The sequence below is a fragment of the Spermophilus citellus genome (assembly GCF_964194105.1).
Source record: "Spermophilus citellus genome assembly, chromosome: 2".
NCBI lineage: Eukaryota > Metazoa > Chordata > Mammalia > Rodentia > Sciuridae > Spermophilus > Spermophilus citellus.
In genome coordinates, this window is record NC_138183.1 from 21,348,820 (window position 1) to 21,374,593 (window position 25,774).

General features: G+C 44.2%; 1 protein-coding gene across 1 annotated transcript in view; it reads right to left on the bottom strand.

Moving 5' to 3' along the window:
* SNX30 (sorting nexin family member 30) overlaps positions 1-25,774 on the bottom strand; it is a 111,638-nt gene that overhangs the window by 17,404 nt on the left and 68,460 nt on the right. The window contains exons 4-7 of the mRNA XM_081282459.1: positions 21,532-21,690; positions 18,132-18,327; positions 16,855-17,054; positions 2,313-2,399 (exon numbers count right to left, since the gene is read on the bottom strand). Of these exons, the coding sequence (XP_081138585.1) occupies positions 2,313-2,399; positions 16,855-17,054; positions 18,132-18,327; positions 21,532-21,690 (642 nt within the window). The remainder of the gene's footprint in view (positions 1-2,312; positions 2,400-16,854; positions 17,055-18,131; positions 18,328-21,531; positions 21,691-25,774) is intronic.

Genomic DNA, 25,774 nt, shown 5'->3' on the forward strand with positions numbered 1-25,774 from the left:
TTAAGTAATATCCATCATCACCCATGCTGAACATGACATCCCCCAGAACATGTGGTGGTTCTGTTTTGTTTGAAGTGGGGTCTCACTGTATTGCCCAGGCTGTCCTCCAACTCCTGGGCTCATGTGATCCCCCGACCTCAGCCTCCTACAGACGTTGTCACCACGACTGCGACACGAGTTCGTTTTGCAACTGAAGGTTTTGACGTCTCCAGCCCCTGGAAACCACTATTCTACTCTTATTTCTATGAGGCCAACTTCTTTAGATGCCACATTCAAATGAGACCATGAAGCATTTGTCGTTTTGTGAAGTGACTTCTACCTTTATATTTGGGGCTAAGTGATTAGAAGGAAAAGTTTTAAATATAAAAGCAGTATTCCATGTCATTCTTTTCAATGGGACTGAGCTGATGCCCAGCTGATGGCACAGTGTTCCAGAATATCATGGGGACAGCTTCAAACTCGCCAACAGGACAGGCAGCTGGAGACAGAGGCAGCTGTGCACCTGGTTGTATTTCCTTGTGGCCTCCCTTGTGGCACACAGGATGGAAGAAGGCTAACAGGCCACCACAAGAGAAGCAAGAGGGAGGGTCCCGCCAGCAGCACTGGGCCAAGGACAAGGGCCCCAATCCTGCCCAGCTCCCTACAAGATGCGGAGAGCTGGGCTGGGGTTGTGGCTCAGTGGTAGAGAACTTGCCTCATATGTGTCAGGCACTGGGTCAGTTCTCAGCACCACATTATAAGTAAATGAATAAAATAAAGGTCCACCAACAACTAAAAAATTATATTAAAAGAAAAAAGATGCAGAGCGCTTCACCCTCAGGTGGAAAAGTCACACTATGGGTGACGTGCATATCAACATAAAAAGAATGCATTATATGCCTACTGTATACAGTGTATTGGATGTGGAGACATTTGGCATAAAAGAGGCTAGGCAATCTATTATGCTTTGTGACTCATTCCCTCACCCATGAAATGGGAATGGAATAATGCCTTCCTTCTGGTCCTCAGATGACCATCATCATCATGTAACATCACTCATATTTTAAAAAGCACTATATAAAGACAAGGAGTGCCATTTCTGAAGTTTGGGTTTTGAATTACCAAAGCTCGTTCCTTTCCAGGTAGGTGTCAGCAGCAATAGCAAGAACCACGGCAGAGGAAGGATGGGAGAACGGAAGAACAGAAGGTAGAAGAGAGGGAGAGTGGAAGGAGGAGTCATGGAGAGAGAAAGGAGGGAGGGAGGGGAAAAGGGAGGAAAGGAGGAGAAGGAAAAGTTCTCATGTCAAACTACTTCCCTGAAACTTGGGTCCCCGCTATTATCTTTTTAATAGCACTCTCTATCCCTATCTTTGAAAACAAATAAACTTTATGATTACAAACAAAAACGGAACAGAATAACATAGTGGCAGTGGCAAGGTTCCATAGTTGTACGCAGGGTACGATCCTATCTCTACCAGTTGCTAGTTATGTGATACTGGGCCTTGGTTTGTTCATCTCTTAAATGGGAACAATAATGGTACCTAAACCATATGGTTGTTGTATAGAGTAAATGAGAGTAGCTTAGCACACTATAAGCCCTTGTGCACTGGGTATCATGACTCTTGCTTTTAACCCTGGCTGGAGGGAAGAGAAGGACAATGATTGGAACGACTCACACAACAGATACATTTGGGATCCTGATCCTCTATCTCAAGTCAGAGGGCAGCAGAGACAAGTTAGACCTGTGCTTCTTAAACTCCGATGGAGTCAAGAGACACTTTTTGTTGGCTTTTGCCCCTAATTCGGCCAAGCTGCAGTCCTACTGTGCACATGGAGCGTGCAGTCTGCGCCCCCCGAACTCCCTACTGCAGTCGGACAACACGCCCCTCGAATGCTCCGAAGGGTTTGGCCACTGGCCACGCAGCCACATCAGCTGCATGCTCATGTCTAAGCACTTTCTCCTGCCTTCCGTGACTTCCTCATCATGGGTGGGTAACAGTTTGTGGCCCCATCACTGAACCTTACTTTGAGAGCTCTGATCTGAACTTTTCTTCCCTCCCTCTGCAATGCCATTTTACAGAGTAAGAAACGGCCAGTGAATGGGATGCAAGTCTCTTAAAAAAAAACCCAGAAAACAGCAGAAAATTCAACCCCTAGTGCACATTAGGAACTCTCAGAAATAGGATGGAGGAAAATAATAACATCAGCATAGCCCAGCTGACACTGACCACCTTGGTCGTACAGATCTAGGGAGGCGCGTTACTTAGCACCAGCAGGGAGGTTACAGCTTGCAGCCGGGAACAGCCCATCTCTTGCGGGGGGGCTTCCCTGACCTTGGGGCGGTCTTCCTTTCTCAGAGCCACCGCTTCCAGTTTGGCTTCGTACTCTGCTTGAACCTGGTCCCTCTTCTTCAATACGCTCTGTAGGAAGAGACAGAGAGGAAAAGCATGTAACACAGAGTCCACAAAGGGACCTCCGACGTCCAGGCAACAGCTCCTTCACTCCAGCCCTTCCCAAATCAGAGCACTATGTGATGGCCCCATCACACGCTGCAGGGTCCAAGTGCTGCAGAATGACGTGTGGCATGGACTGTGGAGGAAGCAGGGAAGAGGAGGGAAGGAAGGAGAAACAGCCCTAGAGATTGAGCCTTCCAGCAAGATAACCGTGCCTGATGCTAAAAGTGAGATGGTTCCAGGGAAGGGAGAAACATGCCCACCCACTGCTGCACAGACAGGAGGACCCAGCTTTGCCAAGCGCAGAGGACCTGGCTCTGGGAAAGGTGGAGTTTCACAGGGAACAATATGGGACATTCTCTGAACTCACTGGAAGAGTCTTCTTTTTTTTTTTTTTTAACTAAAAAAAAAGTTCTTTACTATCATTATTTTAAACACTTAGCTAATTGACAAATCAAAATTTACTGTGTCCCACATGCTGTTTTGAAATATGTACACATTATGCTATGACTAAATTGAGCTACTTAACTATGCGCTACCTTGCACACTTAATTTTTCTGTGGTGAAAACATTTAAAATCTATTCTCATAGCAATTTTCGAGAATATATTACAGTGAACTGTAGTCGCCATGTCATGCAGTACATCTAGGAGAGTTCTTGACTAATTCATTGAGTTGATGCCTGGTGGACTGACCAGTTCATTGATCCATGAGCTGCTTACCTGACATTGACTCTGGGCCTGGTAGACAAAGAGATGCAGTCTCTTCCTAAGGGGTTCAGTCTGAGAGAGGTGCAGACATAGTACAAGGCTGTATTTGGTAAAAGAGCTGTATGGGTGCAGGTCCAGAATTCCTAGAGCCATATGGCCAGCCTGCCAGAGTGGGTGGTCACTGGGCCCAAACTAAGCCATCCCTGGATGGCACTAAGGTTGGGGATCCAGGTGCTCAGGGTTCCTAATGTGCACTAGACACTCACTCCTAAGACCCATGCCAGTAGAAGGTCAGCACCTAGAGAGGATGTCCTTTTTTTTTTTTTAACCATACGATTTATTTTTATTTTTTTTAGTCATACATGACAGCAGAATGTATTTTGATATATAATACATACATGGGATGTAAATACCTCAATCATAATGTCTATTCTATTCTGCTGCCCTTCCTATCCCCCCTATTTTTCCCCTCCTCTCCCATCCTTTCTAGAGAGGATCTCCTTAATGTGTCCTGGGCTCACTGCCGTCGCCTCACCCGGTCTGAGCTCTGCCTCTAAGACCCCACCGACCCAAAACAGAAAGGCTTGCGGTAGATATTCTAGAAAAACATCTGTTTTATTAAAGAGTTTCTTTTCTTCTTCTTCTGGTAGAGTCACAATGGCAAATAAAGAATGAAAAAAACTCTTCTTTCCCACTAACTCAGAAGACAAAAGTTGCTATAAAAGTTTCTGAACATGAAGTTTCCTGGTAGGACGTTCCCACAGGGCATGGAATCAGGAAGGAGGTGTGCCTGAGCTACAAGGTGGGCACTTTATGTCCCTGACGGTGCTCTCAAAGGTGATGAGTGGCTGACAAGCTGAGAGCGCTCCAGGGCCAACCTTCTGACGGGATGCACCAACAGTGGGAACCCCAGGTCTTCCCTGAGGAAGAATTTCCTCTGAGGAATGTTTTCCCATGAGAAGAGCATGAGCTAAAACTGCAGCTGTTTAATCCTCACCTTTCTCCTAAGTGCTCTGATAGCTGCTCCTCACACTCAGTAACCTTTGAACTGCATTTACAGTGCTGTTCCATGGGACCTTCTACTATGATGGAAATGGTCGTCCATAAAATGCGCTAATACAGTGGTCACTAAGCTCCAGGTGCTTATCAAGCACTTGACATGTGGCTCATGTGATTAAGAAGCTGGGTTTAAATTTTTATTTAGTTTTACTAATTTGACTTTAAAATTAATAAGTGGTTATATATGGCTAGTGGTTAGCATCTTGGAAGACATAAATCTATAAAGTAAAACTAAAGAAAATAAAGCAGCACCAAAAAAAAAAAAAAAAAAACTAGGATCCTTCACATATCAGAACTAATGAGAACAAATTTAAAAAATCTTTTTTAAAAAAGGATCCTTTCTGGATTTCACAGAGGCCAGAAAATAATCCAAATCTGGGTCTGGAACCAGGGGTGGTAAAAATCATACCCTCACCCAAGATAAATAAAGACACAGTGCCATCCACAGAGTGCTGGACAGCCAGGGAAGGGGCGGTAGGAATCTTTTCAGCATATGCATGTCCCTCCCAGGATGCTGCAGAGCTTACTGGAAAAAAGCACCCATCATGGGCTGGTGATGTGCACTGGCCTGGCATGTGCGGGGCACTGGGTTAGATCCTCAGCACCACATAAAAATTTAAAAAAAAAATAAAGATGTTGTGTCCACCAAAAACTAAAAAATAAATATTAAAATTTCCCTGTCTCTCTCTCTCTCTTAATAAAAAGAAGAAGAAGAAGAAGAAGAAGAAGAAGAAGAAGAAGAAGAAGAAGAAGCAGCAGCAGCAGCAGCAGCAGCAGCAGCAGCAGCACACATCACCAGTCCAGCACTTTGAAGAATGGAGATGAGTTGCTGCAGTGGCATTCGCTGCGCCTGTGTGGCAAGAACCTCAAAGACAATGCCTTGGAACGCGGCCAGCCCAGTGTGGGGCTTTCTACTCCATGTGACCTCATGAGGTTGCCAGGGCCCCTGGGAGAGGGGTGGGGAGACACACCCACCCCACAGAGCTAAAACAGTCTAAATGAGTCTCCTCCTGCCACCCCGCAGAGAAGACAAGGGAGCCCTAAGATGCAGCCACATCCCCTTCCCCCAGTCAGCCTGGCCACTCCCCCTCAGCCTCCGCTGTCCTGGCCTCCCCTGGAGCAGCCAGAATGCCGCCCTCTTGTGCAGCTGGCAGGAGGATCTTGCTAACATCCCTGTGTCACCTTTCGCCTCTGCAGGGTTCTTGTGGGCCATTATCCCTGCTTCCCAGACAAGGAGGCTTGGTACAGCGACAATGGCAAGACCTGCTTGAGGCCCCACTGTTGGCTGACAGCACAGCAGTGACCTGTCCAGCCTCTTCCTGCTACATTCCAGCTTAGGGTTCCACAACCTGAGCACAACACAGAAAGCCAGGGGCCCCTCTGGAATAGAAACAAGCCATTGGAGATAACTGTCCTTGTGGAGAGATCTCTGGCCACTGTTGGCCACAGGCCGAGAGGATGGATGGGCTCCCACCCCAAACACGCAGCCTCTGCAGGTCAAACCAGCCAAACCAGCCTGTTACGATCAGATGACACCCAAGCCTGAAACAGACCACGTCATCTCCACACAGGGGCCCCTCCATCACCAAGGAGCCAGCACAAGATAGGGACAGCTGGGCCTTTCACAGAACTTCATAGGGATCTGGTTCCAACAGACATGACAAATCAAAAAGGTGAAGTGCGGGGACACTTTCCTCCTTATGCCACGTCATCCCGTTCTGACTTAAAGCCTCTTCCCTTGCCTATCCCAGGGCGGGGTTTCAGCAAAGAACACCACACAGAACCCTTTTATTGCCGGACCTTCAGGCTAGAGGGAACAAACTAGGAAACAGACAGGGCATGAAGGAGCTCTAGGTGTCTCACACAGAGGGAAAAGTCAAACAAGAAAGGAGGCTGTGAAGGGCCTCACACAGAGACAGCGACTTTAGAAATATAGGATAAGCTTCTCCTGGTCACTACATTGTTTTTGTTTTGTTTTGAGGGGTAGGGGGGCTGGCACCAGGGATTGAACCCAGAGGTGCTTAACCACTGAGCCATATCCCCAGCCTCTTTTTGTTTTTATTTAGAGACAGGGTCCTCTAAGTTGCTTAGGGCCTTGCTAAATTGCTTAGGCTAGCTTTGAACTCGTGATCCTCCTGTCTAGGCCTCGTGAGCGCTGGGATCACAGGCGTGCGTGACCGTGCCTGTTCTTTTTTTTTTTTTTTCCTTTTTTTATTGTTGGTCGTTCAAAACATTACATAGTTCTTGATATACCATATTTCACAGTTTGATTCAAGTGGGTTATGAACTCCCATTTTTATGCAGAGCCTTTCATCATGATTTCAGTGTTCCTTTCAAACTAAGACAGGACAAATGACTCAGTTTCTTTAACAAGTGAGTTGAAAAAAGAAGTGGATGGAAAGACATTTTAAAATATGTAAGGAACATCTCAGCCAATGTCTGGATCTTATTCAGATTATGTTTTGGGGCGGGGACTATGAAAGCAGTAGCTGAGACTAACTAACTGGAGCACTAACTGGATACGTGACCGTAGTAAGAATTGGGTTTTGTTTTCATAGGTGTGATGACAACATGGTTCTTTTTCTTTAAGGAACAGTTGTATTTTAGAGATACATACTGAATACTTTTGTATGAAGTGATATGATGTCTGGGATTTGCTTTAAAATAATCCAGGCAGCAGGGGATGTTGGGAGTGGGTGGAAAGAGAGTCATAAGCAGGGCTGTGAGTGGCCAACTGGTCAGCTGGCTGGGTACATGTGGGCTTGTCAATTTCTGGACCTGTCTGACTTTTCTACCACACACACACACACACACACACACACACAAAAAAAGTCAAAGAACTGGAAACATAGTATCTGTCATCCAAATGTTTACAAAAAACTAATAATAGCTATTAGGAGGCCTGCAACCACGTCATTCAGGACCAATTTATGGCAAAAGCCTTTATTCCACAATGACAAACCGTCTGGAACAGTCAGATCACAGACATTTTCTGTGGTTTGGCTCTCAGGGTTGCCACTGGATTTTTTCCAGGGAAACAAAACACCACCACAATGGTCAGTGTCTACAGGAAAACTTAATACCCCTTCCCCGGAACTCAGGCTGTGTCTCCCCCTGGCAAGGCTGTGGGCCCACAAACCGTGGGAGGGGAAAGAGCAGTCCTCCGATGCCCAGAACAATAGGTGGCAGCTGCTTCCAATCTTTGTGGAAGAGGGACAGCTGGATGCAGGGATGGAGAGTACATGAAGCAACAAGAACGGCTTAGCTGAACCCAACAGCCCTGGTATGCCAAAGACCCAGGAGCAGTGCCTATAGGACGCTGGGTGTTCAGGAGAAAGAGGCTCACCTGAGATAAAGCTACAGCACCTATCTCAGGGCAGCCCTCTAGGAGAGTGTCCTCCTGCAGACAGGAGAACGCATGACTGGTTCGGTTGGACATGCAATTTCTGAATGAATGAATGAGTTCAGGCTGCTCCTGAGACAGGCTCCTTCTACACACTCACTGCATGAAAGAGAGACCACCTGTGAGCTCACTGCCCTTGGGCAATGTTGTAATACAGAAACCACGGGGGGGGGGGGGGGGGGGGTGCCTAATTGAAGATTTGCTACATCGAATTTGGAAAATAAAGAAAAATGTAAATGGTGCGCACCATCCATAATCTCCTCTCTCAGACATAATTGGCAATACTTTTTTACTTCATTTCCAACCTCCTTTGATGTTTCCCATCCTCTGTTTCCTCCTCCTGTGCTTCTGTTATTAAGATGCTAAAGGTCCTCTAATATTCATGTTTTTTTCTAGCTACCATCTTTCTGTTTCTTGTTATACATAATTTAACTTTTTCTTCTAATTCTTCTATTGATTTCTCTTTTTTTTCATTTCTATCATGGTTTTAACTTCCAAGAATTCACTGTTCTCTGAACTTTAAAAAATTCTTATTGTATGGTGGTGACTTCTCTTTCTGGAGATACCAATGATTTTTTTGTTTTTTTCATCAAAGGGGAAGAAACTTGGGCTGGGGCTGTAGCTCATCGGCAGAGTGCTTGCCTAGCAGGCGTGAGGCACTGGGTTCAATCCTCAGCACCACATAAAAATAAACAAATAAAATAAAGGCATTCTGTCCATCTACAACTACAAAAGTAAAAATAAAAAAGGGTGGTGGGGGAGGAACCTTCCCCTTTCAATCTTTATCTTGTTGGTCTTTACTTCTGATGTTCATACTAGAATCTTCCCTTAAATATCTGGCAACCCTTGCTTTTTGCACATAGAGGGCTTGTTCACAATTCTCTAGAAGGGAGTCTATGGGTCCTTTCATGGGGGACCCTCCCTTACCCACCCCTCACCAATATCAGTACTCTTAGTCTCTTCTCTTGGCTTGTTCAGATTTTCTAGAAAAGCCCCCTCTACCCCTCATACAGGGGGTTGAAACCCAGCAGCAGTCTATCCCCAGACCTTTTTTTAATTTTGAGACAGAGTTTTGCTAAATTGCCCAGACTGGTCTCAAACTTGCAGTCCTCCTGCCTCAGCCTCTGGAGGAGTTGGAATCACAGGTAGTTCCACTGTGCCTGGCTCTCGGAAAGTCTCTGTCATCCTTTCCTGTCAGACAGAAAGCTGGGAGCCTCGCAGGGGAAAGTGATGGCCCCTCAACTTCCAGCAACCTTTCCCTGAACGCCTCCAACTGTACCTCAAGTCCCACTGTCCAGAGCCCCTCTAATGTTACCTCTGACAGTGAATGTGCCCGTTTTGTCTACATGGAGAAGGGACAGTGTCCCCTGTGTGTGTGTGTGTGGGGGGGAGACAATCTGAAGCTGACTCTCAACTCCTCTTCTGTCCCAGAGGGGTGTGGACTTTCAGTCCTTGAATTTGGGGCGGGGAGGGGGGTACTGAGTCATCTAAATAACTTCTCGTCTCTCAATTGGCTTTCTGGTTCCCCATATTGTATTGCCTATTGCTCTTTGGGGGCAGCTGCTTCTTCTTTTCTGGTAATGGGGATTTAACCCAGGAGTGTGCTTTACCACTGAGCCACATCCCCAGCCCTTTTTATTTTATTTTTTTAATTTTGAGACAGGGTCTCACTAAAGTTGCTGAGGATGGCCTCAAACTTGTGATTCTCCTGCCTCAGCCTCCTGAGTTGCTGGGACTACACACCCAGCTGCTGCTGTTTTTTTTTTTTTGTTGTTGTTTTTTTTTTTAATACTTTCAGTGTTAGGCCGGGGATAGAGCTCAGTTGGTCGAGTGCTTGCCTCGCATGCACAAGACCCTGGGTTTGATTCCCAGCACCACACACCCCCTCAAAAAAAAAAATTATACACACACACACACACACACACACACACACACTCACTTCCAGTGCTATTTTGGTAGGGTTTCATAAAGTAGTAGTTTAATTGTGTACTCAGTCCATCATCACTGAGAATCTGAGTTTAATTTTGATATTTTTCTTTTTGTTTAAAATCCTTCAAGATCATCAAGTACATTTCACATCCTGCTTCATGTTTTCACCTGAAGTTGTAAGAAATGAGCCCCTCGATTTCTCTATTCACTTTTGTTCAGAAAGGAGGACTTTTTGTTTAACAACTCAACCTTCCAGAAAAAATCTTCGAAGCAGTTTTTGAAAGGCAATGAAAACCCAAAGCATAAACTGGACAGGTCCCTGTAATTTGGCTCATTAGCACCACCTTGTGGCCCAGCGGTGGGCAGGCTGAAGAAAGCAGCAGACACCTGAACTGAAGAAGAACCCAGCTCAGGGCCAACACATCTCCACCGTACCTCCAGGACCTCCACACCATTAAACCTCTCTGTCATCCTTCACCCCATTCTCCTAGGAGCACTTCTCTGGGCTCCACCAAAGCGATCCTCTACTTTCTTCCTCCTACCACACCAACCACAGTCCTTCCTCTTAATGGCGGACACTGACCCACTAAATACCATCAATCCTGAACTCTCTGCTGGCCTTGCTCTCACCTCCCCAGGTGAGCTCCCTCAGCCTTGCAGACTTAAAACTCATCCATCTTGGGGAGCAAGACAGTCTGAGTCCCAAATTCCTATTCTTTTACTGAACTAAAACTTGTAATCAACTGCCATGACATCCCCACTTTAATGACTAATGGGTATTTTTAAACTCAACATGGCCAAACAACTCGATTCCCAACTGCCCAATCTGTTCCTCCCTAGACTTCCTCATTCCAATACACGGTACTACTATGTATTCAGTTGCTGAAGCCCAAAACCTCAGTTCCTCCCTTTCTTACTTTATGTTAAAACATTATGTCCTATCGTTCTATATACAGGATACCTTTAAAACAAACAAAAAAAGCTTAAACTGATCAATTTCATAGGTGTCCTATAAAATTCTGTAGGTTTTTATACATGCCCTATACATAGGATGATGGAAGTAATGGGTTAATACAGCAAGTGTAGTTGGCCCTCCATCCAAAATAGGCTCTAAATCCATCCACTGCTCTACCACTATAGTCCCAGCACTACCAGCCCAGGCTCCTGTGCACCACTGAAGGTCCTGAGGCCCACCCCTACTCTTCTTGACTATCTAGCCTCTGTACTGGAGCCCTAGCTATCTCCTGAAAGTAAACATTGCATCCCACAATTCCCCTGCATAAAACAGAAAGATTTCCCTTCTGTTTCTTAGGATAGAATCCAGACTCTGACCCACAAGACCATGAGCCTTACCCAGCTCTCTGACTTTACCTCTGACCTAGCTCCCTAGCCTCCACTCTACTGGCCTTTCAGATCTACAAAGACAAGCTATTTCTGCTTTCACAGCTTTGCACCAGTTATTCCCTCTGCCTAAAATGCTCCACCCTCAGACCCTTGCATGGTGAACTCCTCCATGACATTCAGGTCTCAGCCACAGCCACTTTCTCCACATGACTTTCCCTGACAACTCAACTTCCTTCAGACCCTCACCTCACCTCGGCATCCACTGAGACCTCCAAGATAAGCTACTTGTGGATTTACAGATAAGCCTATTCCAGAAAATAACAAGACACACAACATACAACAGTTATACATTTGTAAATATTCTGAATTTACTAAACCATCAAATCCAGTTAAATACTTGCTGACCATCTTCCATGGATAAGGCAGGGTGGGGAGCAAGACAGTCTGAACCTTCTTAAGTAAAGCATCTCTGCCTCCTGGCCTGGGCATAATGACCCCAATAAACTCAGAAGGCACTGGCAGGAATTTGGTAAGATGGTTTTTCTCTGCCTGTCACTACACTGAGTACATTTTACACACACAGTCCCTAGGGTACAAAAATCCAAAGACTGAGATGTAGCTCAGTGAAAGAGCACTTGCCTAGCACATATAAGGCCTTTCAATCCCCAGTACTGCAAAACTATAAATGAAATCTTCTCTGTGCAAATCCATCCAAGGGCTCACATGTGCCCTTGTGTGACAGGGTGTGTGACTTGAGGGCTCCTCCCCCACAGGCTCCATGTGCTCTCTCCCCACATCCTTGGAATACAGGCCTTCAACCATCTTTAAAGTTGTTCTCATTGTTTCCTGCCTGAAAATCTCACTGCTCCATTTGTTCCACGTGGCCTCTAACAACCCCACTTTTGATATGTTCTCTCTCCATCTCCAAAGAGAACAGAATGTACTCAGCCACAATCGTCCTTCAATAGATACAATTTGAGACAGATTTGAAAAGCCAGAGATCACCTAGTTTCCTCTTGGCAGGTAGTGATCACATGGCTACTAGGTGACTAGCCACTAGGGAGTATTGTCTGTGGCCAAAGAACAGAGAAAAGCTTTACCTACAGGGTTTCCTTAATCAAAATGAACTAATTAGACAAAATGATCCCAAGGGTCCTTTCAAACCCTGAGAGGATCCCAACCACAGTCCTACTAGAAGAGGGCTTCAAGAAGCCCATCTAGGGACAAATCAACCCTCAACAAACTCTAAGGCAAAAGCCACTAACTTCAAATGACAAGGAGAAATACTTTGGTTAATCCAAAACCAAGGTAAAAAGGTGACAAAACGTGACCACATCAGACTCCCCACTGAAACCAAACCAGGACTCTCATCTCAGTTCCAAAACCCACTCGGCAGTTGCTAAGAAAGATGTCACACCCAGGTCTTCAGCAATCCTTCTTCTCTTAGGTCTCATAGTGATAGCAAAGTCTGTCTCACTTATGTCTAGAAAAATCAGAAAATTGTTTTTAAAATGGAGGGAGGCTGAGGAACTGGGGTTGTGGCTCAGCGGGAAAGTGCTCGTTTAGCACGTGCGAGGTTCTGGGTTTGATCCTCAGCACCACATATAAAATACAGAAAATAAAGGTATTGTGTCCAACTACAACTAAGAAATAAGTGGATATTTTTTAATAAATAAAATAAAATGGAGGCTGAGCGTGGTAGGGCACACCTGTCACCCTAGCTCCTCAGGAGGCTGAGGCAGGCAGATCGCAAGTTCAAGGCCAGCCTAAGCAACTTAGTAAGACCCTGTCTCAAAATAAAATTTTTTAAAAAGGGCTGGGGACATACCTCAGTGGCAAAATGCTTGTGTAGCATGTGCAAGACCTTGGGCAAGGGGAGGAAGAGAGAAAGAGAAGGAGAGAGGAAGAAAGAGGAAGGGAGGGAGGGAGGGAGGGAGGAAAAGAGAGGAAAATAAGTTAGCTAAGAATCCTTGCTGGGCATGGTGACACATGACTGAAATCCCAGGGGCTCGGGAGGCTGAGGCAGGAGGATCACAAGTTCAAGCCAACCTCGGCAACTTAGCAAGGCCCTAGGCAACTTAGACCCTCTCTCAAAATAAAATATTAGAAAAAGGGTTGGGGATGTGGCTCAGTGGTTAAGCACCCTGGGTTCACTTCCCAGTACAAAAAAAAAAAAAAAAAAGAATTCTTAAAAAGCAGCAAAGTTCAGCTTGGTGTTGTGGTGCACGCCTGTGATCCCAGCAACTCAGATGGCTGAGAGAGGAGGATGGTAAGTTCAAAGCCAGCCTCAACAACCTAGTGAGGCCCTCAGCAACTTAGTAAGACCCTAAAAAAAAATAAAAAGGACTGGGAATGTGGCTCAGTGGTAAAGTGCCCTGGGTTTCATCCCCAGCACAAAAAAGAAAGAGGAGGGGGACAGGGAGGAAAGGAGTGGAATGGAACAGAAAGGGGGGTGGCAGTAATGTTCACGGGCAGGAGAGCCATGGAAGACACCTATCACTGTCCCAATGTCTTTAGTCCTGGCCACTTGGGCTCTGACAATCCTAAATGTAGTCTTGGTTTTGTAGTCAGATCACTTCTGTCTGACCCAGAGCACTCTGCAGAGGTGTTTTCCAGTTGCAGACAGTGGCAGCAGGTGGAGTTTAGCTCAGCTCACCAGGACAAAGCCTGGGAGCCACAGATGGCCAGGCAACTGTTCTGCCCTCTCCAGACAGCACTGTGCATGATCCCTTCTCCCAGCCTCGTTAGCCTGACTGCAATTCTGTTCAGGCTCAGTAAACAAGAAACACACTACACATGCCTCACACATGGGGTGAAGAAAGAGAGTGAATTCGTGTTTCTTTGATGTATAACTTCAATTACTCACACAAGCTATGTTTCACAGTGTAATAATGTTTCAATAAAGATGCCAGATAAATCCCTGCAAAATGACAATTCAAAATCTTGCTTCAAGTACAAATACATATTAAGTACTAACATTCTTGCCACATGTAAAAACAAAGTAACTTGGACTATCATATCCAATGCCGTGCATGCACTGGATAAAAAGCCTGAGCAAGGTTAAGGAGCATTTTGATGAAGGAAGCCTTTGTCTGTATAAGAGACAAATCCAGAGACACCCCCAGGGATTGTAAAAACATATGTTTTGTTCACAAAAACAGACACTCTTACTTTATAAGTAACGTGAAATATTTTGGTTCATTTTAAGTAAGTCATAGGCCTTTCATACTTGTTTCAATTGCAGGATTAAACATGCAATGTGTGTATCTCCATTTTTTAAAAAAGCAATGTTGACAGAGGAAAATGAGATGTTCAATTTGGAGCCAGAATTTTTGGTTTTCAGTTTCTGTTCCAATGATGACCAACAAAGCTGTCTCGGGCTTAAGATCTCACACCTGAACTTTATCCTAGTACCAGCACCAATTTCATCCTACAGGTAAGGAAATTCACACCAATTTCCTGATCACCGTGAGATCCAGGCGAGAGAGCCTACCTTTGAAAACCTTTTACTAGCAGCTTTATGGTATCAGTGAGACTGTGATTCATTCTACCAGGAAAGGACCCCACTTTCCACTGTCTACACTTTAACATGGATCAGGAGCCTTAACACATTCACACCTCATAGAACAATGCTAAGAGCCACAGCTAAGTAATATGATGCATGGCATTTTTGGTTGAAAGGTGACGCCAGCTAGCCATTGAGATGATATGATTATGTTAAGATTTGCATTCCTATGTGTAGAGAATCAAATGTAACTGCATTACTATTACTGTTCTTGATGGAGTCTGACTACAAACGGGGATATTCTGTCAAGGTATAGATAAGTAACAGTAGACATGCTTGAAAACAAGGTGTCTGCTGTCCTTGGGAGGGCCTACTTGCAAACGAGAGAGGCTCCTTCAAGGTTTAGATAAGGTAACAGCGGACATGCTTGAAAATGAGGTGTCTGCTGTCCTTGGGAGGACTTGCCTGCAAACGGGATGTTCTGCCAAGTGGGCTAGGAGGGCGCTGAGAAAAATTTTATTATCTGTTCTTAACAAAAAGCAGAGCTCAACATACTCCAGGCCGAGAATAGATTAGCCATGAGAAGTGGGTCACTTCTGATTAGAAAGTAAAACTTCTGTATGCTATGTTTAATTAGCTGAAAGACCTGATTTATTGATGTTGGAAGGCTGCCTTCTTTGTTCACAATACTATAAAAAGATTGCTTGTACACAATAAAGGACTTTTTTTTCTGCTGCTGCTTCGCTTGCTCTGCTTCTTCTTCTTCTTTCTTTTCCCATGCTGACCTGCAAGTGAATTACTGCAACAATATGGATATTGGACTCCTGCTTTTCACCTCGGCCTGCTACGGGACTCCTGGAGAGTTCCCATTGGTTGGGGAAGTGCAGTAGGAGGGAATTCCGGGGGAGGAACTTCCTCTTAGGATCCAGGAGAACACCGCGTGGGTCGATCGGGATTCTTCCCGGGGGCATACAGGGCATTGGCGGCAGTTTCAAAAAATAAAGTTTGTTCCTGCTTGAGTGGCTCGTGATTTTGTGCCTAGCCAGACTGCGGCAGAACAAGACAGATGTAGGACGATGGGTACATGGGATTTTGTCAGACTATTAAGTCTCTCTGCTTTTGTGTATGCTTGAAATTTCCCACAGTACAATTTTTAAAGTCTTTATAAATATTGATTCATTTTTTACTCCCCTTCTCAAACTATAAAATATTTTCATAATTCTATGATTTTTCTGGTTTTCCAATTTTACAACCCAGTTGACTGATAGCTTTCTCACTAGATCTGAGCCGTCCCTGGTAGGTCAATCTTAATGGAATGCCCCAAAGACAGACAAATAATTCAGAGGTCTCCTTTGGAAGTAGGAAGGGAAGTTAGGGATGTTCAACACTGAGCTACATAGCCTTTTCTGTTGTCAGGAAGACAAATTTTTCTCTTTAACTGGTGCCACCATCAAGGCCATGAGGCCATGCTTTCAACCAGTCTCTGCATGTGCGGGAGATTTCTGGTGTGGGCTTTAAAGCATTCCATCCTGAACTCCACCCTTACTCTGCATATAGAGTTGGATGTAGAAATCTTTTGTCCTCGTAGGTCCTCTGTCTTTTCTCCTCCATCGCTGCTGGACCAACGCCATTCTGATTCTTATTCCTTTTATCTCCTCCCTCTTTCTTCAAAGGCTTTCAAAATCGTATCACTTTTGTTTTTAAATTTCACAATATACTTTGGGTTGTTCTCTTTTCATTCCTTTTTCTGGGCAATTAGCATGTTCTTTCAAAATGAAGATTTATGTCTTTAAGTTTGGAAAATTTTCTTGTATTGTTTCTTTCATAATTTCCTTTCCTAAGTCTTCCCTATTCCCTCACTCAGGAACTCTTCTCAGTCTGATATTGAACCTTTGGGATTAATCCTCTAATCTCTTAACTTTCTATTATACGAAAACTTGCATTTTTGTTTTACTTTGCAACTACCTTTTTGCTTATTTATCTTACTTTCTAAGATTTCTTCAGTGTCATTTTCCAACTTCACCCCCTCAAATTTATTTTAGCATATTTAAACTCCCAAGAGCTCTAATTATCTAATTATTCTTTTTGCATAACATCCTCTTCTTATTGAAGAGACACTTTATCTCCCTGAATTCTCAGAATACACTAATAAAAATTTCTTGGGTGGGGATGTAGCTCAGTGGTAGAGTACTTGCCTAGCTTGTGCAAGGTCTCTGGTTCAATACCCAGCACTACAAAAGAAAATTTTCTCCCAAACTTTTTGTCTTCATTTAATTCACATAACTGGTTCACCAGGTGTTCTATTTATATGTCCCATGATGTCAGTCCACATATCTGTGACCTCCTAGGAAGAAGGAAATGTGTACCACATGCAAACAGGCAACAATCCATTACTTTTTTTTTTTTCCATTACTTCTTGATAACGACTATTACCGAGAAAGAACCTAAGTGCACAAGAGGCAAGCCAGCTTACCTTCATGGAGTCAGAGTATAAAATATATTCCCTGAGCACAGGTAGGAAGTCTTCTGTCATGTCATCCGTCAGCTCTTCCAAGGCTGTCGAGCAGTTTCCGATGCAGGCCGACACACCCTCCAGGGGCTCAGCCAGCTCACCTTCTAGTGCACTCCACGTGGAGTACACAGGCCCGTATTCTCTCAGCTCCACAAGGTACTCTACAAGGGGCGGAGGACAGGACTAATTACAGTCTGGCTGGGTGGCCATCCCTCGTGATCACCACAGCCAAGAGTGCTCTACGTGATAATGTGTCTCCTTGGCCGTTCACCCACCTGAGCACACTCTCCTGTGAGCACAGCACTGTTTCCAACGTGACTTCTTTTTTTTTTTTTTTTTTTTTTTAATATTTATTTATTTATCTTGGTTTTTGGCGGACACAACATCTTTGTTGGTATGTGGTGCTGAGGCTCGAACCCGGGCCGCACGCCTGCCAGGCGAGCGCGCTACCGCTTGAGCCACATCCCCAGCCCCCCCAATGTGACTTCTTAAAACCTCTAAAAACGGATGTTACCTGATAATATCAGGATATCCAGGCCTCCGGTTAATGGGGACCATGATGCTTTATGGGGAAAACTGGTAAGAGCCACACCCCCAAACATCTTCAACTATAACCAGTTGCCTCCCCATACAGGGAAGCAGTATTTTAATAGACTTTCAGAAAGGTTCAGGGGGTGTTTTAAGGGGGGTGGGCAACTCATTCACAATGAAAAAACAATGCAATTTTAGAAAACATATATTCCTAAAAGAGATGTGGTCTTCCATAAGCCGACTCACTCTCACTGTGTTCATCCCAACATCTTGTCCCATCAGATTCTGTTCTACATGACCCTTAGGAGTAGACAGTGCCCACAGCTATTTCTGTGGTCCCCACAGGGCATTACCTCTGGGTAAAGGAGGGGAGAGGCACCAAAAGGAAAAAAAATGTTGTGTTCCCCACCCCCCCACACACAAAGAAAATCCAGCCCTTCACCTGTCATCAGGATTCTTGTCAGGACATAAGAATGCTGTTGCCATTGTTTAATTACCAAGAATGGCAACAGATAAAGAACCTTTCCTGCCTGCTTCCTGTGTCAGCTTGATCATTAACCAGGAGGCTCAGAAGCGGTTGTTTGGCATGGGAAAAACAAACATTGAGGTGAGGGACAAAGAATGGAGTATAAAATCATGCTCTTGTCACAACTAGCTCCTTTTCTCGTATTTATTTGCTTGATATCGGGTCTCAACAAAGTGCTCACCTATTTCTTCTTTGATGATCCGCTGGGCTATTCGATCGATGGTTCCCAGTTTGAGTGCAAAGGTGTCTAAGTATTCACCTATAGCTGCAAACTCAAGGGGCCGACTCCTCAGCTTGTAGCCTCCAGTGACATGCTTGACTGATTCGCCCACTCTGGTCAGCAGTGCCATCCCCTGCTTCTTGTAGGCATTCAGGTCCTAAGGACGACATGAACAAACGCAAAGCATACCATCACGCACACGGCTAGGCTACATAGGCCAGCTTCTCCAGGCAGCTTCTTTTTTGGAAATGGAAGACTAAGAAAACAAGGAGCTGAGATAGAGGACCTGGTCACATACACACGAGTGTCCCCTCCTTGTCATCAGGACAACCACACTTATATCCTGATTTTCACAGAGCTATCCAGAGACCCCTGTCCACAGAGCTGGTCTCCATCCCTGCAGTTATTTCACTCATCTGAGCTTGCTGCCCTTCAAACACGGCACTATTCTAATGTGATTTTTAAAGCCTCAAATGACAACAACAACAAATACCCTATCTTGCCTTCATGAGCAAAACTGAGAGCTGAGATTCTGCCATTCATCCCCCGCACTGAAGCCACCTAGGGAGAACAGAGAGCAGAGGGTGAAAGCAGGCAAGGTGAGCGGAGCACTGCTAGAAAACTCAGGCAAGGACCCATGCTGTCACAGCACAACGCCTTAACCCTAAATTTTTGGTAGGTCAAGGCGAAAACAGGAAACTCATTGAGTCTTGGAACCCACTCTGGACAGGAGCTGTGTACACACCTTTAAGTCCTTAGTAAAGAGGTTCTGAACACTGCAGTGTAACTGGACCTTACCTCGGCTCCGATAAGAAAGGTGCAGCTCCAGGAGTGGGCGTCACCCGAAAGGGTTGGATGATACCCACTTGTTGCAACCCTCCCCCTTGCCTCATTTGAATGCCTTCTCCCCAGTAAAACCGGGGTTCAAGGAGTGCTCCTCCTCTTTCTTGCCTGCCTTGCCCCTCCTTGTGGGATCTGTGGCTGAGAAGCAGTCACTGAACCCAAAAAGGTACTTTCTGTGTCTTATTTGGTCAACCAAAATTTACTTGGAGTGACCCTGACCAGTTTAGTCGTGTGGCGTGACACACTGTATCTGAACTTTAAAAAGCACATGAGCTTACCATGTGCTTCCTCCTATCACCAAACTCTAAGAGGGACAGACAGCATCTTCAGGCTGTGCTATGTCACTTAGCAGTACCTTCAAAAACAGTTTTAAAGGAAATGGATGAGGAGTCTGTTTCTCACCACCATACCACCAGAAGTAATTCTGAGCTAGGTTGGATCTGTTCTGTTTTAAAGGCACCTCTCCTGGATTCACTCATGTGAAGCTGGATTCTCACTGAGAAAAGGAAGGACCCTATACATTTTAAAAATCATTTTCATATTGCTTGGCCTACAGATAAACAGGCATATTCTCTCTCTCTCCCCTCTCCCCTCTACCTACCTCCCCCCCTCCCCTCCCCCCCCCATACACACAATCTTTACCATCTTTTTGTCACACAAATTCTTAATGACCACAGGTCCAACCTACCCCACCCCTTTCTCATTCATTCCATAAAGAAGGCAATTTGAGGTCCTTTGGGGCACATGACCTGCAACATGGGTAAGAAAATGAACTACATTTTTGGAGAACGGGATGGACTTCACTTTGAGTACACCTTGAAAAAAACTATATCTGAGGATCAGTTCACCAGGAAACATATTTTTTAAAAGTGTACACATGGGCTGGGGATGTGGCTCAAGCGGTAGCGCGCTCGCCTGGCATGCGTGCAGCCCGGGTTCGATCCTCAGCACCACATACAAACAAAGATGTTGTGTCCACCGATAACTAAAAATAAGTAAATAAATAAATAAATATTAAAATTCTCTCTCTCTCTCTCTCTCTCTCTCTCTCTCTCTCTCTCTCTCTCTCCCTGTCTCACTCTCTTTAAAAAAATAAAATAAAATAAAAGTGTACACATTTGACCTGTGGCTGGCGGTGGGAGGCAGGGGGGCCTGGGGCAGATGGATGGGGAGGAAACAACAATAAATGAGATGCCATCGACAAGAATAAATGCCAACCGAGGTTAAAAAGCAAAACTAAACTGAAGGCCTCCGCCAGGTGGTTTCCACCGGTAGAGAATGAAGCTGTCACTAAAGTCTTAAATATGTACTGATGTATTCTCTAAATATTTTACAATTTGACAAAGAAAATTGGACAGTATGTGCTCGTCAATACCCTTGCCAACAGGGAACATAATACACACAGCCTTCATATGAAGATCTGATACCTGAAACTAAACACAGCGGGCAGGGAAAGCCAGTGTGATGTCCGAGCAAGTGCCCCACTCTGCAGAATCACAGTGGGGCACCCCAGGCTCTCTTGGCCAGTTTTGCCAAAAGGGAAGGGCAGAGAAAAGCTGGTAACCAACCAACCTGAGTCTGGATATACAGTCTCAGGCCATGTGTAGGACTCTAAGATTTCTCTGGTAAGTGCTTGAATAATGCACACCTGATAAGAACAGGATCATGGTCAGGCAGTATGACACAGAGGGCAAGTGTGGCCTCAGGAGCCTCAAAGACCCAATTTCAAGTCCTAGTGATGTCACCTGACAAGTACAAGTGCCCCGACCTCAGTATCCTTATCTGTAAAATAAGGCTACAAGCAATTACACACAAGGTTCTTGTGCAGAATGCCCTTACCAAATAAATATTCTCTCCCTTTTGTGCCCACTGTTGGTGAGACTGGCCTAATCCAGTAATATTGTTCCAGGAGAGCTTAAGTAAACATTTATCTCTGCTTCTGACAAGTGAAAATATTCTAACTTCCACTGCTATTCCAAGGGTTTTAGCTCAGTGGTAGAGCACTTGCTTAGCATGTGTGAGGCAATGGGTTCAATTCTCAGCACCACATATGAATAAATAAAATAAAGGTCCAAGAGGGAAAAGATCTGGTTTCACCCTAAATAGAAACCACGCTAATACCAACAGGCACCCCCATCCTCCCAAACTGAGCAATTTATAAAACCTACTGCAAAGGCCCATTCATGCAGGTGGCTTGTGAGAAATCAAAGCTGCTTTTAAGAAAGCACCTATGCAGCTGAGTGCAGTGGTGCACACCTGTAATCCCAATGGCTTGGGAGGCTGAGGCAGGAGGATTTTGAATTCAAAGCCAGCCCCAGCAACTTAGTGAGGCCCTAAGCAACTCAGCAAGACCCTGTCTCTAAATAAAATATTTTAAAAAGTGTTGGGGATGTGGTTCAGTGGTTAAGTACCCTGGATTCAATCCATGGAAGGAAGGAAGGAAGAAAGGAAGGAAGGGCGGGCAGGCGGGCCTATGAATGACAATGTGGGGAAGGAATATACAAAACCCTGTCCTTACCTTAGCAGTAAGGAAAACATTAAAGTGTTCATTGAAAGACAACACAGGGTGATCTGTGATTCTCTTTAGGAATTTATCCAAAGCTTTTCTTCTGGTCTCCACAAACTCTTCTGAAAAACGATCCACAACACCTTTCACCACAAACTTCTCAGGAAGTGGCTACGGAAACATGAAGAAAAATATCACAGTAATTGATGAGGCAGTGCAGGGGAAAAACCACCAAGCTCGCAAATAATTCCTACCACCCATCTGTCCAAGAACAGCATTTCTTGATCAGTTGGATCTTCGTGTGGTCATTGATACAAAGATTTCTGAAAGGTAGAGGGAGCAATCACAACTACCCTCTCAGTTTCACAATGCAAGGACTAAAACGCTGTAGAACAGCCCCTGAAATGCAGAGAAGTCCACAAGGAGCTCACACCTGGGTAGAAGACTGGAAATGCAGCACTCATCAGAGGTGCAGGCCACCCAGCCGGTGTTCCAAACCAAAGCACCACGGGATCTGTCTTACTAAGGTACAGTTGTCCTTTAGGATAATTCCTTTATTCCAGTCAGTTCTTCTCCTGTTCCTACAGGCAGACACTCTCATGCCCCAACTTTTTGTGCTAAGCAGATAACCAAAGTTGGAACCAGGTATGAGAGCAGCACATGGGAATTCCTGAGGAAATTCCTCAGGAAATTCAGCAGCAAATGGAAATTCACAGAAAGCTGTCTTCCCAGCACCACTCTCTCTGCTTCTCCGGTGCCTGTGGACAGCACACCCTTCACCAAAGCTAATGTGTTTCATCTCTGTCCCTGACCTATTGGTTCTCCGAGATGCCCCTGTCACCCTCAATTAGTTACACCTTCTCCTCCCTGTATCTTCAACATCTCCCGCTCATCCAGCTTCATTCCTGGAGTCTACAGAAATATGGTTGGTTCTCTACCTGAAGAAAAAAAATCCAACCATCCCTTGACTTGACCTCTTCTCCACTCATTCCATCTTTTTGAAAAGAGCCACTTGATTTCCACTCTTTCCATTGATTTCTCAAGTCCCAACCTTCCCTCCAACCCAAAGAAAAGCCGGCTCTGGCACTGCACCGTCAAGACTGCGTTTCTCTGCCCTCTCCACATCTGATGCAGAAACCACTTTTTCAGATGATCACAATGACTTTCTAGCCCCCCAATTATGTGGCCATTTTTCTGTTCTTATGTCAGGAGTCAGTCGGGCAAACTGTCTTTTGATTCTGCTGAACAGGACTTGGGAGGAAGACCTAAGGAGCACACAGTGGTAGGTTGTGCCTCATTTCACAAAACAAAGAGCCTCCTGAAATAGCCGTCCATTCTTCAGAGTTAGTTCGATGATCTTACATCTGTTGAACCAAGAGTTTATTATTTAAAGGAACACTAGGGTAACCAACTTCTTCAAATGATTTCCTTCTGTATTAAGTGTTATTATTCCCAAAAGTACATGGCTTTGGGAATTTGTCTGTCCTCATTTCAAACATCCTGAATGGGACACGCCAACTCTTAGCCTCATCTTTATTACTTTCTGGTTGTTTGTGCCTAGGAACCTGGGCTATGGTGAAGTCAAGTGTCTGTAGTCTGTAAGTGAGATCATGTGTTCAAGAGCTCAACACAGCTCCAAGCACACGGGAGAGGTCTAACTAATGCTAGATGAGGTTGTTAAATTTGTGAACACTGAAAAACAGAAGCAAAATGGGGAATAGGACACAGGGTAGAAATTCCATGGATCACTGAGGCTAAATTTTTTTTTAATCCAGGATACCATTTCATACCTATTAGGATGGTTATTAGAAAATAGGAAACAAGTGCAAGAAAACACGTAGAAAAACTGTATCCTTATACACCACCGGTGGGAATATAAAATAGTACAGCTGCCGTGGGAAACAGTTGGGCTGTTTCAAAAAAAAAAAAAAAAGATTAAGCATAGAATTACCATATGATCCATTCCCTGGTGTGTAGCCAAGTTAGGAAAAAAAAAAAAAAAACAAGCATTACACCAAAATCTTGTACAACGAATATTCCTAGCAGCATGAGTCATGATGCCTGGGCTGGGAGAGGGGCAATGGGGAGTGACTGCCAGTGGGCATGGGGTATCCTGAGGGTGATGACAAAGTTCTGGGTTGAACAGTGGTGACAGTCATGCAACATTATGATGGCCTAAAAGCCACTCAACTACACACCTTGAAATGGCTCAAGTGGTAGCCTTTATGTTAAATGAATGTACCTCCTTTTTTTTTTTTTACAGAAGTAGATATGATGGTGGAATCAGACATCAGAGGGACAAGGGGAGGCTATGCTGCTGGCCTTAAAGATGGAAAGAGGCCACAAGACAAGGAACTCAGGTGCCTCTAAGAGCTGGAAGAAGCAGGCAAGGATCCTCCCCTAGAGCTTCAGATGGTCACAGCCCTGGTCTGCACCTCAACATTAGCCCATGAGACTGCTCGTGGACTTTTGACCTCTAAAAAAAATATGCATTGTTTAGGCCACTTTAAAAAAAATAGGACCTGGAGCAGATTTCAGAAAGTGAAAAGAAATGAAGGAAGATAGGCCCTAAACTGATAGACCAGGCCCTAAACTGATAGACCGCCATGGTGGGGCCTCAATGCACCAAATCTATCTATGTTAGTGTATTTGTTATTTTTGCTAACATAAAAGCTTTTAAAAACTAGATACATTTATAGATATGTGTTTGGAATCTGCAACAAATAAATAAATCCTACTTGCAAAACATTACAGTTAAATCTTTCAAACTTTAACCTTGAAGTACTGACATTCCAAGAAAACTTCCAAGTGAAATACAGTCAAGTGTATTTGGAAAAAATACTTTTGACATATATTCTATACTAGTTTATAAAACTGTTTTGCAACCTCTGAAATAAAAGCATATTTCCTACAGATTGTCACTGAAACACTACATTTCTGGTAAGAAATCTGGACAAATATTTTAGTTGCTCAATCTTTTTTTTTCCTTCAAAATACGTACGTTGCTTTACTACATATTACATAATTATAAAGCATCACAAACATTATAAAAGGATAGTTGAAAGATACACATAAACAAATGCTTTAATGTTTTCATTCTGAACCTCTATGATTATCTTGCAAAGCTTTACTGCTCAATCTTGAAATGCCCAACTTCCTCTTGTCAGCATTTGAACAGTTTCTTCTATACAATCCAATACTTGGTGCACACCCACTTCATGACACAAACCTATCCTTTTCAGTTTAGTAGAAAATACTGCTACCAGGCAAAAATAACTCTCAAATAAATAAAGGAACATCAAGATTAAAGGCCTTGACCCCATAAAGAATAATTGCCAAGCCTGGTTTAATTTAAAGTATTTGAAAGTTCGATCAATGTTTCACTACTTATTAACTTAGCTACTGGAAAAAAATAAAAGTATGTATATTTAACAGTACCAAAAAAAAAGAGAGAACTAGAAAATGAAGGTGTAGTTTTTATTGATCATTTCATATTAGGAAAAAGTCACTGAATTACAAATTTCTTCTCCTTAAATCCTGTGAGTATTAACCTAAAAGAAAACTAGGTGCAGAGAAAATGCAAACATATCCCTCCTATAAAGTGCCTTCATAAAAATGAAGAAAACTTCCAAGTGAAATACAGTCAAGTGTTTACATTCACTTCATCTTCTGAATTTATGCCTGCCCATTTTTTCATGCAGTCTCTCTGCTGCGTAACTAGCATTTGCACTGGCAAATGGAGCAGGGTTAAAACCACTGAGCAAACACAGAACAAAACAACAGAACAGAGGTTCCAGGGAAAGAGGGGAAGGAGAAATGAGGAGTTTTTCATCTAGTGTAGAGTTGCTGTCATACAAGATGAACAAGGTCTAGATGCCTGCTGTGAAACAATGATGCCTAAGAACAATGTGGTGTTCTGCACTTAAAACCTTATCAAGAGGGCAGATCTAGTGTTGTGTTCTACACACACACACACACACACACACACACACACACACACACAAGCAAAGGTACACGAGGAAATTCTGGAGGTGGTGGGTGTCTATTGCATAAGTGGTGATAGCATCATGGTGCACACATGCTCATGAAATTGTAGGCATTAAAGACACACATGGTTCTTTTGTGTGTACCAATTATACTTCATAAAGCTTAAAGAAAACACTGAGGGAAAAACAGTAGCAATAAATACTTTTGGGTGGCTCCAACTGTTACATAATACAGAAAAACACAGCGAAGTGCTTTTACGAGATGACAA